At 38.5% G+C, this 20,277-nt stretch overlaps 1 protein-coding gene across 1 annotated transcript in view; it reads left to right on the top strand.

The window, feature by feature from the left end:
* The window catches only part of kifap3a (kinesin-associated protein 3a), a 124,772-nt gene that overhangs the window by 92,535 nt on the left and 11,960 nt on the right, over window positions 1-20,277 (top strand). Inside the window, exon 18 of the mRNA XM_039734496.1 lies at window positions 16,492-16,681. Within this exon, the coding sequence (XP_039590430.1) occupies window positions 16,492-16,681 (190 nt within the window). The remainder of the gene's footprint in view (window positions 1-16,491; window positions 16,682-20,277) is intronic.

Below are 20,277 nucleotides of genomic sequence, written 5' to 3'. Positions count from 1 at the left end.
ATCGCATGTAATCGCACACGTAAATTTGCCCCAAAGCACAAATGTTTTTTTTAATTTAAAAGGGTTTTAGTGGGCGACAGAATCAAATAATAGACATGGACATGAATATTGTAAACTCAAGCTCTTTTAATTTCTGAAAAAAAAATGCATTTAAACTGCATTTCAATTCAAATCAGAATCATCATCTGTGGCTAAAATTGGGCAGACTTAAAAATAAAGTGGTATTCTAAGTACTTTAAGTACATGTTCAGAATGGTATTGTCTTTAAATAATAATAACAAAAATTTCAACATAAAGTGCAGTTTTTCAACTTAAAAAAATAAGGCAGAAACATAAAAGTTAATTTGACCAGCTTCACCTTTAAACTCTGAGTAACCTTAGCCAAAATTATTTTGTACATTAGGCTAAAACAGTGTGATCATTGAACATTTTGTAATTAGATGTAATTAAAATTACTAACGGTTACGGAAGTCCAATGATCCCCAATAAGAGCCACAAAGTCCGCTTTCTGTAATGCATCTAATTTTGCTTGCTTTTCAGTGTCATAAAGCTGTTGAATTTTACTTGAAATAGTCTCGGCATGGCAGTTGTTGGATCACCTGACGCTATCTGTAGCACATTTTCTAACCCCCTATCTTCCAGCACTGTTAGTGGTCTACAGTCCAAAGCAATCCATTTTGCGAGAGAATTTGTAAGTTTGACCGATGTTGACTTACTAATTTTGGTCCTGAAGCCAGTCATTTCATCAGTTTTGGGCTGCTGACACCTTTTGTTGCTACTCAAACTTGTACTGCTAGTGCTAACAGCATACACAGTTTCTGTGTTCGCTGTAACATGTTTTGCATTTAGATGGTACCGTAAGGTTGAAGTGCTTCGGTGTTATGCAAACTCCTTTTTGCACAGTTTGCACAAAACCATACTTTTATCAAGGCTTCCGTCGGGTAGTCTTTTGAAATGAAATTTTCCTCCAGTCAGTCCTAGCAATGCACTTTCTTCCGACTCTTACATTTTTGTAGCTCTGATGTGTGCATCAATGTAATCGGTGTACCAGGAAATCATGCATTGAGAGAAGTTCCCCTTTGCTTGGAATGCAAAGTGTGATTAAATGAGTTATTTTTTAACGCGTTATGGAGCACATGCATCGAAGCTTCTCAGCTGTGCTTGTGCTAAGAAAAAGAAACATTTTAAAAGTAACGTAACATGATTGTCAATGTAACCTTTTGTAAGTAGTGCCTGGAAGATTCAGAGTGTGGAGAAACTCTAGAGACAGCGTGTGTATTAACTTGTGGATTTTTCTGTGAGTATTTGGTGGCAGCGTCACAAAGTTTCTTCCGCAAGACCGCGTTAGCTGCAGAGCTCAGCTCAGAGCGAAATGAGGTGAATGGGAGGGGAGATAATGACGTCACTCCCCCACCTGCCTCAACTGTCAATCCCCTCACAAACACAGTCTCTTGGAATTTGCATAAGCACAGCCCTTCACCAGCAATTTTAACTTAGTTACAAAGTGATCAAAACTCTTGTTTATACCCTGCGTCCTCTCATTAAACTTGTATCCCGCATTACCTGTGGGCATGTGAAACGCCAGCGGCAGCCTGTCTATGAACTTAATTTAAAATTTAGGTTTACACCGTGCTTTGTTTCCGAAGTAGCTGCAGTCATGAATATGCTTGTATGCGTCACTGTGCATGAGAAACAGCAGTGGGAGCATGTCTATAAACTTAATTTAAACTTACGGTTTACACTGTGCTTTGTGTCCACAGTAGCTGCACTTATGAATATGCTTGTATGTGTCACTCGCTCATTTCTTATTGTTTCGCTGCCTTCTCAATTGTATAATGCATGTTTTCTTCAGCGCTTTTTGGAGCTCTTCCTTGTTTTCTACGTACTGAGCTCACAGTCAGTTCACGTGATTACGTGGGAGGTGTGATGATGTCACACGAAACTCCGCCCCCCACGGCCATCGAGCTGAACTCCATTACAGTATATGGAGAAAAATAGGTTCCAGTTATGACCATTACGCGTAGAATTTCGAAATGAAACCTGCCCAACTTTTGTAAGTAAGCTGTAAGGAATGAGCCTGCCAAATTTCAGCCTTCTACCTACACGGGAAGTTGGAGAATTAGTGATCAGTCAGTCAGTATCAGTCAGTCAGCCAGTGAGTGAGTGAGTGAGTGAGTGAGTGAGTGAGTGAGTGAGTGAGTGAGTGAGTGAGGGCTCTGCCTTTTATTAGTATAGATACAGTGCTTAACATAAATGAGTACACCCCACTACATTTGTCAGAAAACATTTAGTTTCCTTTCAGTATCAACATTTTCTATGAGATACTGTACTACAAAATACTCCCACAAATGTGGGCCATTGATTACAAACAAGATTTGTTAATTTGCACACACAAAAATGTGATTTTCCTAACAAATGCATTCAAGCCCATGTTGCAAAAATGAGTACACCCCAATTATAGTCTTATGAGAAAAGCCACACTTAAGACTACAAAATTCTAATTAACAGGCATTCAACCACAGGTGAGTCTAATGATTTATTTAAGAGGTGTTCAGCAGACAGGTGACTATAAAAGGGCATTACTTAACAAAGAAAAGCCCTTCCCATTCATGCTGTCAGCAATGGCTCCACCTGGAAGAGAAATGTCAAAAAATCTGAGAATGGAAATCATTACTTTACACAAAAAAGGTGAGGGCTACAAGAAGATCAGCAAAGCTTTACATATCAGTCAAAATACTGTAGCAAAAGTGATCCAAAAATTTAAGAAAGATGGAAGTGCAACCATCTTACAGTGATGTCCAGGCTGTCCACGGAAGTTAACATCTCGACAGGAGTGTCTTCTGATGAGAAGGGTTGAAGAAAATCGCCATGCAAGTTCACTGCAGTTAGCTAAAGCAGTAGAAAGCCAAACTGGAGTGATCGTTTCCCATGACACCATATGGCGCACACTGCAGAGGAATGGCATGCATGGGTATCATCCACGAAGGAAGCCTCTCCTAAAGCCCATGCACAAAGAAGCACGCCTAGAATTTGCTAGGGCCCATGCTGAAAAAGATGAAGACTACTGGGACTCTATACTCTGGAGTGATGAGACAAAGATCACTGTTTTTGGAACTAATGGTTTTAAAACTGTATGGCGTTGTAAAGGTGAGGATTTCAAAGAAAAATGCATGGTGCCTACAGTGAAACATGGTGGTGGCAGTGTCCTTATTTGGGGCTACATGAGTGCTGCTGGTGTTGGGGAGCGGCATTTTATTGATGGTATCATTAACTCAACAATATACTGCTCTATACTGAAGGAGAAGATGCTGCCATCACTCCATGCACTTGGTCGTCGTGCACTTTTCCAACACGACAATGATCCAAAACACACATCTAAAGCTACTGTTGCATTTCTGAAGAAGAACAGGGTGAAGGTGATTGAATGGCCAAGTATGTCTCCTGATCTGAACCCAATCGAACACCTGTGAAGAATTCTGAAGCGACAAGTTGAGCATCACTCTCCATCCAGCATCCAGGCTCTAAAAGAGGTTATTCTTGAAGAATGGAAAAAGATGGATGTTGCAATATGTCACCAACTTGTTCATTCCATGTCTAGAAGACTTGGTGCTGTCCTTAAAAATCACGGTGGTCATACAAAATACTAGATGTAGTAGTTTTTGTTGCGGGGTATATTCATTTTTGCTTCAACCAATTTGAGTAAAACTGAAGATTTTGTGATCTAAGTTATATTATTAACCTTAATTTCATGTTATGGAGTTAAACAAGTGTTCAATAAAACTCAGCCTAGTGAAAATTTTGGAAATTGTTCTTTTGTTCATTGAGCTACTGATTAAATTCGTACTTTTTAAAGGGGGTGTACTCATTTATGCTGAGCACTGTGTATATATATATATATATATATATATATATATATATATATATATATATATATATATATAAGATAGATAGATAGATGGAAGCAACAATTCATCAAGCTCAATTGTAAGCTGTTGTAATTGGTCCTGGGTATGATGTTAAACTGCATCCAGCCCTGCAAGCGGTCCTCCAACTTGCAGGGAAGTCATAGGGGTTGGTGGCAGGATTAGCACTCCGGCCACCGTAAAAAAAATTTCACAAAGCTCTGAGACTACAGAAAGGACTCCTTTTTGCTCTCCGTGGGAGTAGCTCTGTTGCAGCCACCCATAGAAAGGCTGCTCACATCATGAAGGAGATGGGGAAAGCCCTCGGGAGCCCTATCCCCGGAAGAGTCGAAACCGTTGGAGAGCCAATAGGGTCAGGTCTGTTGGGGATCGGAACTGGTGTGGTGCTGAGGCGTCGCCTGCTGCACAGCAGCACTCGGGTCCCAATTTAAGGCGGCCCATACGGGTGGGCGCATGGAACGTCTTCTCTCTCCTGCAAGATGATCATCTTCCTCTGCTGTCGGAGGAGCTGCGTAAACTCTGCATTTCTTTGGCGGCACTCTCTGAGGTGCGCAGACCGGGGACTGGCCAGATCTCTGCGTGAATACACCTTTTATTGGTCTGGTCGGTCTGATGGCTGTCATACTCAGGGAGCAGCTGTTGCTGTAGCGTATTGGTTTCTTCTGATGGTGACCAATGTCACTTCTTTCAACGAGCATATTATGGGACTCAGATGACGGCACTCCCTGGGTGTCTTGTCTGTTTTCTCAGCATATACTCCAGCCGTGGTGAGTGATGTCTCGGCAAGGGAGACATTTTATTCGCAGCTTCGCTCGGTGGTTGATGGGTGCCCACGAGTTGACACTCTTTTGGTCATGGGCGACCTTACCAGCAGCCACTGGCACTGTTATGGCTGGCTTTGAGGACTGTCTCGGTCTCCGTGGGTCTGTTGACCATGGTGAAAGTGGCTCCATGTTCCTTGACTATCCAAAAGGTCAGGGGCAGCGAATCGCTGGATTCCGGTTCCAGCACCCTGAGCCGCATCATTGGATTTGGTACTTCAATACTGGTGGTTCAGTGAAGGAGATCGATCACATCCTCGTGGGCAGACGCTGGACGCTCTTGCAAAACTGCAGGGTCAACAGAAGTGCCCAGTTTGTGAATTCTGTCCATAGATTTGTTGTTGCTACTCTTGGGATCCAGCTTAGATCCAGCAGGTTACCACCTACTAGGAAAATGAGCATGGACTTGGCCAGACTCCAAGACCAGGCTTTGTCTAATGAGTTTGCACGCAGTTTGTGTGAGGAACTGTCAGATTTGGGTATGACTGCAGATCCTAATGTGTTGTAGGAGACCAACTGTGACAAGACCCTGAGGGTTGTGTTGGTGTTACCGGTGTTCCAAGAAGGAGGTGATTCGTTTCGCAGGGCACCCTGGATATCATTGAAAGGCGTTGCAGCGCACAGCTCAATGGCAAATCTGGTCTGTACTGGGAACTGAGAAGGACAGCTGTGAGGGCTCAAATAAAGAGGCGTTTGTTAGAGGAATCTGTGAGCAAGTAACACGCCATCTGTGGTCTAGTGATCCACGTCCTGTTTACAGAGGACTCAAAGCATTATGCACATCTGAATCTGTTCCTCGGACAGTCGCAGTCAGGGCAGCTGATGGAACGGTCCTTACGGATGACACTGCAGTTGTGACCCGCTGGGCTGGCTACTTTGAGCAGTTGTTCAAAGCTGATCATCCGACTAGGATGCTGGATATCTTTGGGTCTGCGGTTCTTGAGGTTGATCCTCCAATTAGCTGTGAACCACCCAATCTCACCGAGATTGCACAGGTAGTGAACCAGCTGAGGGGGGGAAAGACTGCAGGGATCTGTGGTATCCGGGGTGAACTTCTCCAGGCTGGTGGTAAGGCTGTCCTCCTGGCATTGCAAGCAATCTTTGCTTCCATTTGGGAGACTGGCATCATCCCAACTGACTGGAAAATGGGACTTGTCGTCCCTGTCTGGAAAGGGAAGGGTGATCGCCTGGATTACAGCAACTACAGGGGGATAACACTGCTCTCGGTGCTGGGTAAGGTCCTTTTTAGGGTCGTTCTCAATTGGATCTGTGATCACTTGCTCACCTACCAGCGACCATAACAGTCTGGTTTTACTCCTAAGAAGTCTACCCTCAAACGCATCCTGGAATTGATTGTTCTCATAGAGCGCAAACATGAATATCAGCAGAGTTTCTTTGCAGCCTTTGTTGATTTTCGCAAAGCATTTGACTCAGTTGATCGAACTGCCCTGTGGGACATCCTGAGGGTTCACGGGATTCCCTCAAGGTTTCTGGATATCATGGCTGGCCTGTACACTGGTACTGTGAGTGCTGTGCAGAGTGTAGGCAGGACCTCTGTGTTTTTCCCAGTTGATTCTGGGGTTCGTCAGGGGTATGTTCTTGCTCCGACTCTGTTCAATGCTTGTGTGGACTGGCTGTTGGGCAAGGTCGTGGGGTCCAGTGGCTGTGGGGCATCTGCTGGTGAAGAAAGATTCACGCATCTTGACTTTGCTGACGATACTGTGATCTTCGCGGAGTCAATGGAGGCTCTGATCAGGGCGCTCGAGAGATTGAGTGAGGAGTCTGAGTGTCTGGGCTTGTGAGTGTCCTGAATAAAAACCAAGATCCAGGCATTTAATGACCTCTTGGGCACAGCCATTAGCAGTGTGTCTGTTTGAGGAGAGTGTGTTGACCTTGTTGAGAGGTTTACTTACCTTGGCAGTGACATTCATGTCTCTGGTGACTCTTCCTGTGAAGTCAGTAGACAGATTGGGAGAGCATGGGGGGGTCATGAGGTCGCTGGAAAGGGGTATGTGGTGCTCCCGATATCTATGCAAAAGGATGAAGGTCCAAGTCTTTAGAGTTCTGGTGCTTCCTGTCTTTCTATATGGTTGTGAGACATGGATGCTATCCACCGACCTGAGACGAAGACTGGACTCCTTTGGTACTGTGTCTCTCCGGAAAATCCTTGGGTACCGTTGGTTTGACTTTGTGTTGGAAGAACGGTTGCTCATGGAGTCCCGAATGAGGCACATTCCCTGCATTATGAAGAGCATCAGATATGGCACTACGGCCAAGTGGCGCATTTCCCTGAGGGTGATCCGGCTCGTAAGATCCTCATTGTTGGGGACCCAAGTGGCTGGACCAGGCCAAGGGATCGCCCACGTAACACCTGGCTGCGGAAGATAGAGGTCATTTCCAGAGGGTAGGAGTGGACTGCTTGTCTGCCTGGGGGGGTTTCAAAACGGGATCCCGTGCTGTTTCAATGTGTAGTGGGTGCGGCAACGCACTGTACCAGTCGATGCTCCTCGACTTGACTTGAATTATAAGCTGATAGAAGAGAATAGGTATTTTTAAAAATTAAAAACCAAATGTTAGAACAAACTTTTTTGGTGGTTAATTAATGTATACCATGATTGTTAAGAAATAACTTTGATTTGAAAAATATCAAAATTATTCTTTAATTCATGTTTTAATATTCTGTGTCATGCTGATTCTTTACATTATAAGTGAATAAAATAAAATCACATTTATTAATTGTTATGAGTTAACTGGCATAATTTGTTAGCAGACAACGGATTTAGCCATACTAATCATTTGTAAGTTATTTAATTTAGTTAATAATTTTTTAAATATTAAAAAAACAAAGAGCCCACTACAATATCAATTGTAATTGCAGAATGAATACATTACATTCATCTATATATCTAAATATGTTAGTGTTACCAATTTATTTAATTTTGTAATCATTCTGAAATGTCTTTGAAGCTGCTACCCTTTAGTTATTAAGATGTTTTGAAAAATAAACCTTAGTCATAACTTTTATATTTTAGCAGCTCCTCTGGGCCCTGCTATCTGTCTTAATGATTAATCACATAGCATCCCACAACACATGGCAACTGAAAGAAATGCTTTCTCTGCAGCATGTTAGAGAGAAAAGAAAACAGTTCTTGTTTCCTCCGCCAAACAAAATGTAACATATCTGATTAATTTGTATTTTTATTAGAAGTTGTGTTGTAGCTGGAACACAGCAGTGCTCTGCGATACACATTGATTTTCCTAGCTGTGGTGATGGCCCATTGAGAGGCATGTGCCTCTAATGTTTGCCCTGTTCTCTTTACTGACCTAGGACTGACAAGTTTAAAAGCAAACATTCTCCCTTTGAATCATGGTAATGCATGGTTTGCTAAGGTAAACTTTCTGTCTTCTGTGTACCGTCATTTGCAAGACCTGGAAGGTTAAGTTGTCCGGCATAACAGTAGCTTACTGCGAATTTTGTTGTATAATAATAAATGCTTGGTAAGAGCATTATATTATGGTTAGTAATTATACTTATTTTAGTTTCCATTGATGTTTGTAATTATACTCTACATTTAATATTTCCTCTTCAGTATAATCCTATGGAACAGTGAAACAGAATTTTATTTCCTCACATTTAGCCAGAAAACGTCTTTGGGAACACCTCACTCCTCTGCTTTTAAATCCATTTGAAGGTAGTATCCTAGATGAAATTTAAGTCATTCAAAAACATATCCTTCCTGTGACAGTAACATTATTGACCCTTTGTTTCATAGTATTATCTGCCTGCAATACGGATGTGAGTTTATTTGCCTTTCACAACATACTTTTTCCTGTCAGTAGTAGTTCAGTTAGCTTCATTGCCTGTCTGAAGAGAAAGTACCGTCTTAAAACAGTGCTCTCAATTATTGTGACTGTTTAATCAATATTAAGAGTTCTAATTTACTTTTGCACAGATAGAACAGTAAAGGACACCCTGTCTTTCAGTATGATCTTGATGTCATGTGGGCTGATGTCTTCTTTCATTCAAGTTGCTGTGATTTCTAGTGTTCTGTTGTATTGCACTAGTCTGGTTTTGGAACATGACACTTTTTCCTGGGGGCATGTTGCATTTGGCAGATGACTTTTGTCATCCAGCTTTTAATTTGTGTCCTATGGATGTTTAAAAAATGTTACTGGCACTGTGGCACCCAACTAAAGTACTATAGCTGTTTTCCATGTTGCAAATTTCAGCACTGAGATAATATTTTCTAAGCAAAGTTAAAATTTTACTGTTTTGCTGAAGTGTTTTTGACACAGAACCAAAGATAGAAAGCAGATAAAAATATGATATACTTGTTTGTATACAGACATACACAATTTGGCTACACACAGGCTTAAAAGAAAAAAGGTGATTTCTGCTGATTCATTCACTGTTAATGTTCTGTGGTTTATATAAATCTGCCCATTTAATGATATCCTGCTTTTCAAACTTACAGTCTAATTGATTACAATGAGCAACAGAGATAAACATTCAAGTTTAATATATACTTGGGAAGTCTCAAACCCCTTCTTTCAGGCCTCCGTCATGAAGATATTTTCCATTTACTATTAAAGTTCTGTATAAACAAGAAAGATTTTCTTCTGAACTGTCACTCAAAATGAGAATGATGCTGGTCCAGGTGTTACAGTATTTGTGATTTCATGCCACAGACCTTGGGACATTAAGAACAGGCACTTTCATTTATAACCCTATTCTGGAAATTTGGTTTCTTCTCTCTCTCTCTTCCCATAGCTATGTTTTATCTACCTCATCCAGACATAGGCATATGGTTGGCGTCTCCCAGGAATTGAGCATTCTCGCACAGTTTACGTGTATGGTAGAGTCAGTGCTGCAGGATCATGGCTTCAGTACTCTGGTCATCTTTGTCTTGATCAGAACACTGTAAATAATGCAGTGAGCCTTTCAGGTAATATGGATAATCTATGGAAGCAATACCAATGGAATCTCTCTGAACTTTTTAGGTGACAATAATAGGTAACTCATGTTTCCAAAGACCGGTAATCTAACAGAGAGAGCAGGTAATCCTGGCCTCAGTACCATAAAGGATAGGATTGATACAAACAGCATTTTTAGACTATTAGCTTGACATAGTTTTCAAAAAGATGCACTGGCGCAATTGATGTGTTGTTGAACCTTCTTCTCATTGGTTACCTTTTGGGACACTTAGCTGATGCTTTCCGAATTTCTGGTAGTTGCAGAGGACCTAGTTATCTGGTCTAGAACATTGTTGAAAAAGATCTCAGTTTTTACTGTAGTTGAAGGAAAGCAGGACTTCACAAAGAGGTTCACAGTAATCTGGGGTGTTTTTTTGTGGACAAAAACCGCAGATTCTTCTGTATATTGGAAATTGATTATTATCACCATCTTACTGGCTATGAAAGCGCTTTGACTAGGTTATAAAATCAATATATATATGTAAGTAGTTAATAATTATCTTAGTCACTATTACCTTATTCTTAGCTTTAAGGCACTATAGGTTGAAAAGCTTTATGCCAAACTGGTATATGATTGGTATAATATGGTATAGTGAGAATGATCGGCGTTCAGAAAGCAAGCAGGAAACACTCCAGACTAAATATGACCAATATCCAAAGTAAAGCATACCCTTTATTTAGTTGCTGGGACTCCTGGCTAGAAATCACTCTTGTGTTCCCTAGGTTTTGCAGGTACACTAAGCTTCAAAGGTCCTTAAAGAACCAGATGTTTACAACAGTTCACAAGCTGTACATTCTCTTATTGGAACAAATTCTAATTCCTTCACATTGGGAATTGCGTGTTGCCCATTTGCTTTTGGGCAGAAGAGTACTGACTGCCTTTTGTACGGGTTTCCTTACAGATGGAAAACAATGGGGCATGCAGTTGAGTATCTTTATTTATTTGAAATTTTCTCTCAGTGTGCCTTTGCTATGAAAATCTCTTGTCTGCAGAGTATCGCTTAATATTATACAGAATAGTTTTCTGTTAGATTCTTACTGGCATGTGCCCTTTTAGTGTTTTTTAAGTGCTGTAATCAAGTACTTTTTCACTGGCTGGCATACGTCTGCACATGCCATATTTCATTATTGTAGTTTTTTCAATTTGTTAAAGAATAATTTTATAATAAAATATTTCTTATTTCAGTTTGTACCATGTAGAGGTTAAGTTCGTTTTATTACAGATTTAGTAAATTGACTAGGTATGCCCAAAATATACCTTGAAAAATGAGCATTTCCTTTTAAATTAAAATTCTGAAGAAGTAAAATGTTAAATGTGTGCATGTCTTTTCAAAGCACAGCAGCTTCACTATTGTCATGTCTGTTCTGGCTTTATTGGTGCATTGCATTCATTGATATATATTGTCTATATTGATACTTGGTTTTCATATTGTAGCTTGGAAAGGTCTTAAGAATATTCTGTACTGCTAAGGATCTAAATCTAATTTCTACTTATAGAAACAGGAGTAGTTTGTTGAACCAAGCTTTCATTACAAAGGAACAAAGTATTTTTTTACCCACTTATTATCCTCCATTTAGCCAATATTTATAGGCTGTTTTGTAGTACATAATATTTGTAGACATGATTTATTCAAGTAATGTGCCTGCTTCTTGTGATGCTGTTGTTCTGTCTGAGGTGAATATTAATGTAATATTTACATTAGTAAGTCTCAGGGAGACTCAGCCTTTCTGTGAAGGTTCCAAGATGGAAATTAATCTTGACATGCACATGAACCCATTGTGAGTCACAGACACACACACATGCTTGGCCATTTTGGTGTCTTCCTTTCCTCTAAGTTACTTGCCTTTTAAATACAGGTGAAACTCCACTGTTGTGAGAATCTACTGTATATATAAGAGGGCTTGATACTTGCCGATACATCACAGTGCCATCCTAAAATACTGTATGTGTACTGTACAAAGGAATTTTAGTTAGTAATATTGAATCCTTCATCATTTAAAGTATATTCAGAGAGATCTTGCATTTGTCTCCCTAATATTATATACTGTATGTTTACCCTCCACTATTATGAAATGTTGGTCTAGACTGGCAAATCATCTGGAAGCAATCCATGCCCTTAAACATGGGAAGAGGGTTTCTTTAAAGAAGATTGAATTCTTATAAGTAACCTGCTGCTCTAGATTTCCTTAATATGCTCCACAGCACGTTGTATAGCCAATTATATTTACACTTGTCAGTGGTTTCCTCAGAGGATTGCAGTATTTTGCGCATTTCAGTTTTTCACTTCATAAGACATTAATTTCAAAAAAGACCTGAATGCATGCATTGTGTCTTAAGCTAAAGAATTATACAAGGTTAGAGGTTTAGATCAAAGTGTTTGTGACCTCAAGCAAGTTAACCAGTCTTCCCTCTAATTGTAAATATGTGAAATAAATAATTGCAAGAAAAGTATCTTACTGTATATGCATGAATAATACTATATACAAACAATAAAAAATTATTTATTGATGTTTGCAAAGACATTCCTGAGGATTTATAGGTTTTACATGAATGTCTCTTGTTTTGAAAAATACTACATTTTACTTCCAGCATTGTATGTTTTAGGTGCTTTTGCAGCTTGTGTTAGCCTCTTAAACAGTACCTTTAATACAGTACTATAAACAAACACATGCTGTGAATCAAGTGATATTCACATACAATGTCATGTGATAGCACTAAGTCCAAATCTTCCCCCTCATGTTGCTGCTGAATTTGGGAAATTATTTAATAACAAAATAAATTTACAAGTAACATACACATTGTAAAGCTACAGTATTACTTATTTTTTATATTAGTATAAAAGTATCATCAGCTTCCTTTTGTCATCAAATAAGGCATCGTCTTTTAGTGAAGTCATTTACCTTCATCTGCTTCCATATTATAGCGCAATTTGGGTATTGATCATCCACTGTATCTGCACCCTCCAACTAATTAAAATCATCCATACTTACAGTATCTTAACCTGTGCTCTGTCCCCACTTCATCCCACAACCTGCAGCTAGGACTTTCTCCTTATTTACAAGTTGATGACTTAGATATCAATCTGTCTTAGATGTGTAGTACAACTAGACATTCATTCATTCATTTTCCACCTCCTATCCGAGACCGGGTCAACAACAGTTTTACTAGTGAGGCCCATACATCCATTTCCTTTCCCAACACTCTCATGAGATCTAGAGATGTTTCCAGACCATCTGAAGGATATAATCCTCCCAGCAACCACAGCTAGTTGATATATATATATATATATATATATATATATATATATATATATATATATATATATATATGTGTGTGTGTCCGTGCCTGGAAGTAATGTTGTCCATTGTCCACAAGAGTATGATGATCCAAAACATATGTCCATATCAAGACAAAAATAGTTAAAGGGAAACAAAATCAGGCTTCTGCCATGGCTGTCTCAGTCCCCGGACCTAAAAACTCCACTGAAAACATGTGGGGTGAGCTGAACAGGAGAGTGCACAAGTGAAGACCTAGGACCCTGGATAATCTGGAGTAATTCTGTCTCAAATTCCCTGCTGTGTATTTCCCAAACATCTAAGATATTATAGGAGAAGATTCAGTACTTATTTATTGGCAAAGGGAGGTTATAGAAAGTATTAAATGCAGAGATGCCAGTAATCATGGCATGTGTGTTTTTTGTTAAAAATATTTTTTAATGAGGAATTGTTATTTCTCAGAATTTGTTCAGTGTTTAAATTAAGGTAATTCACCAAAAGGTGATTTTTTTAATAAACCCTTTTGCTCATCTGTGTTTATTTGGCACAGAACACAATGCAGTGACCATGTTCCAGTGTGCATTAATGAGCAGTGCACACACACTCATATTGGATCAATTTATAGATGCAAATAATCCTAACCCACACACATTTCAGATATAGTAGGAAAAGTGGACTACATGTTGAAAAACTCTGATAGATGCAAGCAGAACAAACTAAATCAACACACTCTTTGTTAGTTCAGGATGCAGTTTCCAGCTTGTTGAATTGTATGATACATAGTGAATGCATCACCTCAAACTAGCTTGTTGCTTAGTAATTAGTAAACTTTATTATCTGTGCTGCTAAAATTATGAAGGCATAAAATCTGTCACTTCTGAATACTTGACATTTTTTCAAGTCTTTATCAACCTGCCATACAGGCCTGATTTTCTGTTGCTGGCGTTTTTTTAGTATATTAGTATGCAGATCATGGAAAGATTACTTTAGCTTCATTAAAATTGCCCTCCAAAACTGTAAAGTAATTGTGTCTTAAAATCCACAATATCTCTTTTGAACATTACATGATTAAAACCCTTGTTTATTTTTATTTTTTAACTTCTGTACCTTCCTTTACTGATTCCAACTCTCTTGTACTTTTTATGAGTTAATTATTGTCAGCTTGTACCAATCTACTTTTTGATTAGGTTTACTTATTTAAACTGTTCTTAGTGTTTATTTCTTTGTGATATAAAGCAATATGTTTAGTGAAAGGCTGTACATAATATGTGTGATTGACTTATTGCAATCCAGATTCTTACTAGGTTCTTACTAGGCCACAAACATTTCTAGACTTTGTACAGTTAGACCTTGTTCAGACGGGCGTTAAGTTTTTGGATAAACGAACTTGCTCTGAACGTCCTAGACGTTTATGTTGCATTTTGTGGTGGCGATCGATTGACTTCTACACCGGCGTTCGTTTGTCTCTCTCTAACGCCAGCCTGCAGCCCAAATTGTAGTTTGTGTGTTAACCTGTGGAGGCAGTGTCGGAACTGGATATGAAAGCCCTTGTCGTTTTATTTGAGGTGCCTCCTTTCAATATGGACCATTTTGCTATGTTAGATATTAATCTTCTTGTTTTAAAATACTCGTAATCCGACGTAGGGAGAGAAAAAATCGCCGGCGCTACTGGGTTCATCCTCTGACTGCACAACGTCGGGTTAAAGGAAGTTTTTTTGTGCTTTATGAAGAAATGCGAACATTTCCCGCAAGTTTTTTAATTACTGTCGGATGTCGGTTTCCACTTTTGATTGTCTGCTGCAGCTAGTGCAATGCCACATTGCACGCCGATCAACCAATATGCGACTTGGTGTTAGCCCTGAAGAAACACTACTTGTCACTTTGAGGTAAGGAAACAGTAGTCGAGTGTGCTTACACCAGTTATGCACTGAAATGCCCCCGCCATGGATTGCCCCCCCTGCATAATCGTTATCAAATATTATATTAGAACATAAATTAATAGGTTCATGGTTTACAAATTACATGAGACAATAAAATAAAATAAGCATATATGAAAATATATATGTTGTATATTAAAACATAAAAATATTAATATCATGGGATATATCCGGTCCTCCGAAGCGTAAAATAAAGCAGCGCAGAAAGCGAACTAGAAGCGGTTTCCTTGCGTTCGTTGGGTTTTGAACGCCAAGAAAAAGCTGCATGCAACGTCTTTTTGATGCCGTATAAACGCGCTGCCGGACAAACACACCTCACCAAAGCCCGTGTGAACACTCTCATTGACTACTACGTGTAGAAAACACTCGGCGCTTGATCCACGCTCACCGGACGCTACGAACGCAATAAAAACGCTCGATTTTAACGCCCGTGTGAACAAGGCCTAAAACATGAAAGATAATGATATTGCCTGTCTCCTTTTTTTTTTTTTTAACTAAAATCTTAAAAGAAAGAATTATTAGATGGCACTTTCTGACAGTGGTTCAAGATACAATATTTGGCTAATTTTCATTTTTAGTCTGTCCTGTCCTTTAAATGCATCTCTTTTAGCACTGATTTATTTTCCAGTTTGGTAACACCAAAACATGAGCTACATTAACCTGTGTAAACTATAAAAAAATGTTTGGTCTATGGATTAAGACTACCAAAGAATGAATGAGATGTTTAGATTAAACCTCAAGTCACCACACTGCTTGTATGTTTGTCATGTAAAATGTGCTAGCCTAGCTGCATGTGGTCTTTGGGACAAAAAACAACCCGAAGATTCTCTAGCACTTTTACTATATTGATGAACTTTAGAGAGGCGTCATCGAAGTGGACTGGGATAGGTTTTATCTTGTTCGGATGTGTAGTTGAGTGGAGCCGTGGCACAAATTGAGCAGGACGGGCTGGAACCTGTTTTAGGCAAATGTATGGTAGCTTATTGTGTGAATGTATAACGTGCATGTACCACAAAGCTAAGTTTGTCTGCTTGGGTTGAATGAGAAGTGAGGTGCAAGCACTGAAAAAATATAAAAGTGCATGCATGCACCGTCTCAGCAAGTGCAAGTCACACTTGTATAAACTTCTACATGTTCTGTAGAATTCACACCAACTCCCATGATTGTGGTTGAGCGTGAGCACAGCGGACTGCTCCATACACACACACACACGTCTTTCTTAGTGAGAACTGAGAAAAAATGTAAAAGTGCATGCATAAACCATTTAGTGTCTGTGGTTGAGCATGAGCAGAGCGGACTGCTCCATACACACAGGTCTTTCATTTATATATGTCTAATGTTGATGTACATTATTACCCGAGAGATTTTTTTTTATTTTAACCTATTTATTTTGTTAAACTAATACTTATGATCTATTTTCATGCAATTTCACTATATGGTTTGAAATAGCTTGTTTAACTCTACAGAGGATACAGTACAGTTTTTCAAATTATTAAGTACACGCAAGGGTAAAGTTGAATATATCTTAACCTGTGATCATTCATGTATAATTTTCATTAGGAGTATGATGAGGAGTGGGCAAAGAAGATACAAAGTGAGAAATTTCGCTGGCACAACTCACAATGGCTGGAAATGGTGGAGAACCGACAGATGGATGAGAATGAGTGTCTTATATATGGTGAGGATGGCATTGAGCCATATATACATGAAGGAGATATACTTGAACGGCCTGACCTTTTCTATAATGCTGGTAAGAGTAATTCCATATGTTACATGGTTGAGAGATATGAGGTGTGGTCAATCTTACCCTGAAAGTGATATGTTATGGTGCTCATTTTGCTAAGTGATCAAAAGTCATTTCCTGTGTACTAAAAAAGGTGAATTGTTAAGTTTATAGTATTTGTGGTTAATGGTGTATGTTTTCTGTTCTGTTTTTAATATTGTTGCATAAAATCATTTGTTGTATAGTCATTGAATTCCTAACATTAGGGAACAATATATGCCTGTGGAGATTCTCTCTCGTCTAGTCAACATATACCTTTGATCAGGCTCCTTGCAGGAGGGCTGCAAAACATCCCTAAAAGATTACCCAACTTCAGGCCAACTTTCAACTTCAGAAATGACAGAAAAAAGTTTGGCTGCTATGAAACAAATTGTTATGGACAACTGAAAAGTAATGATGCATTAGATAGATAGAATGAGTGAAATTTGTTATGGGTCATTTTATTCTGTTGTATAATGTAATTTAGAGGCGCCACTGTGGCCTAGTGTCCAAACAACTATGAAAATAACAAAGCACCAAAGAAATTCATATAAAAGTTAGTGCCAACATGATCATGTGCACAATTTTTCATATGATATTATATGATTTTTTTTTTCACCAAAGAACTTGACCGGGACACTTCTTGAGTAGATTATTACCTTTATTTTCACATTTCAGCATTTACCTTTATAGGTAAAACAAATTAACACATTTTGAGTAAATAAATTAAGATAAAGCAAAACTAACCAAAGCTAAAGTAAAAATTAAGCAAGATTAAATAACTGGCTGTATAAACTGGATAAGTACTATATTCACATCTTTGTATTGTTACTTACAGCAAGAAGCACTAATGAATTATAGCTGTGAATCTGTTAGAATAGGTCTATACTAGTATAGTATAACTAGATTTAGCCCATTTTAGCCATTTTCGATCCTTTTTTTCATATAGAGCCACTCGGCTCGGAAAGTATGGAAATCATTGATAGACTGCAGTCTTGACATTAATGGACAGATTTTCTTTTGGATTTAGGTCTGAGCTGTTTCTAAGCCACTTATGGTGGATGCTCACTTTTTATGTTTTATTGCCATTCCACTGTTGCTTTATTATGTATTTAGAATAGTCATGTTGAATGGTAAATTTAGTTTTCATTATCAAATTTTTCATAGAGAGCTGTAGATTATTTTCAAAAATCTATCAATATTTTGTTCTATCTCAATTTTTTTAAGGTCCACAAACAACACCCTGAATATATCAGCAAGATACTGCCACATTTTCTTTATAACCAAGACCCCAGTTACCTTTCTGTACATCACCACCCTTTATAATCCTTTATAGAAATTGTCTTCACTCTTTTTCATATTTTAATTTCTTGGACATTGAAGTGGGTTAGGAAAGTTACCAGCAGCAACAGGACCAAAATCCACACTGAGTGAAATAATTATGCCAGTTCTTAAAGTGAAGTAAGAGGGAACTCTGAATATATGCTAGAATTTGTATCTAAACAAAATACATCTGTTTACATCTACATTAACATGCATCACAATAAAAACCCTGTGTTAGCGCACTGGTGATGGATTATATAGACCACATTTGGAGTTGGTCATAAACTGATAGCAATCACATTTAATATGAGTGGAAGTGGTGCAGTGGTAGCGCTACTCACACTAAGGAGATCGCGGGTTTCCATCCCAGGTCCTGCCTGCGTGGAGTTTGCAAAGCGCTATGAGAAGTGAAAAATGTGTTACATAAATGTAAAAGAATCAATAATAATAATATCCATGTACAACAATCAAGTCAGCGGAAAAGACAAAAGGATCTTGTAGGGCAGTGGCAGCAGTCTGGTTAGAAGCGTAAGGGGTGGTCTGTACAGCTTTAAAAAGTGAGTGGAATGGCAGAAGTGCAGTATGTGACACTGGGCTACCATCTCCTTAATAAGACTATCAAATCTTTGGCATCATGCTTAAACAAATTTTTTTATGGCAAGATTTTGCTGCCTTTTCAGTTTTTCTTGCTGGGTGATTACACAAGCAGCCAGTTTCCATTCCATCTGCAGGTTAGTGGCTATGGTGCATTGTGCTGCACAGACAAAAACAAGTGAATACTGAAGATACATTTCAATGCCAGATGTAATTGTAATCCAGCTATGTTTTATCCAGATACAGTCTATGTTTGAAGCACATACTATAGGGGGGCTTTGTGAAGTTAGCAGTCATCATGTAGCTAGCCACCATGTGTAACATGTTTTTCAAATATTTGTAAAGTGAGTTGCTTTAAAAAGGTTCAATATTTGGCTCTTGGACTGTGTGTTTGATGCCCCTGTTTTATCCTCCATGAGGGAAAATACTCCATGACAGATGGCATCCCACACTACTATTTACTGTACAATTGATTTATTTTGGTGATAATAAGGATGGATTACTTGACAAAAAAATCGTATTTAAGCACTTGCAATTTTTTTTTTCATATTCTTATTGTTTATATCTGGGTCTTTGTTTTGTGATATGCTGTATTGTCTACTTCCTCAATTTTGAAACCTTATTTGAAAAGAATGGTGAACTACCACCATCTACTGTTTATCCTGCATATATTACTTAAATAATGTGTTAATGTTATTCTGAAATAATTATAATCACTGCTGTTAGTATGAGTGAAGGTCTTGTGGATTTAGTAATGCAATTTATAATAAGAAAGCTAATTCACAATTGTTTTTATCCTTAAAGGTGAATGTACACTTATCCTTGTTTTTATTTCCACTTTGATAAAATATCAGAGAATCCCTTTTATTATCCCGGTTACAGGCTTTTGTAAATAAAACTTAAATCAGAAATGGTATTGGCCAATTTGTCATTATGACATTGGTCTATGGATGTATAATCCATGAAGGTCTGGTCTTTATACATATCAGTTTATCCATTTGTCTTTTGGTACCAGTACATACACAACTTTAAGTATTCAAAGTCTAGTTAAATCCTTGAACTTATAGTGTTTATTGTATAAAGTATACTGCATTTTATTTTCAGACTAGAAACTTAGGTGTACAATTCCCTGTACTGTTTACCCTTTAACAAACCACATAGAGGTGGCTAAACAGATATAGCAGAAGCATAATCTGGCCCAGTGCATAATAACCAGATCTGGTCTATTAGACTGATACATGAGCCTAGTGCATTTGGGGGAATTCAGGGGATGAATTTTGATTCCCAGTTATCTCTTTTAGATTTTGTTGGGCCATCTTACCTAAAATTCAAGTTCCATTGCAAAGGTTTGGAGGTCTCAAATTGCAAATTATGATTATTGACACTTCCTTTTTCAGGCTAATGTGTGTTTCCTCCTTTAAGTAAGGGTTTATTTCTTGCTCTTGTGTAACAGTTAAATTTAAATGTTGCTGGTTCCTTTTGTTGGAGACAGATAGGACCTCTCATCCTCCTTCCTAATCCTTCTTAATATTATTACAAAATGAGAAATATCTTTAGTCACATGTCTTCTAAATAGAACTTTCTTTTTGATAACTCCCAAATTTCATACAAAATAATGTCTAGCTGTTTTTGCATGCTGCAATCATAAAGACAGACAAAAAGGCAAT

This window comes from Polypterus senegalus, chromosome 14 (assembly GCF_016835505.1).
Source record: "Polypterus senegalus isolate Bchr_013 chromosome 14, ASM1683550v1, whole genome shotgun sequence".
Lineage (NCBI taxonomy): Eukaryota > Metazoa > Chordata > Cladistia > Polypteriformes > Polypteridae > Polypterus > Polypterus senegalus.
The sequence above is the reverse complement of the archived record's forward strand: the minus strand, read 5'-3'. Positions and strand labels throughout refer to the sequence as shown.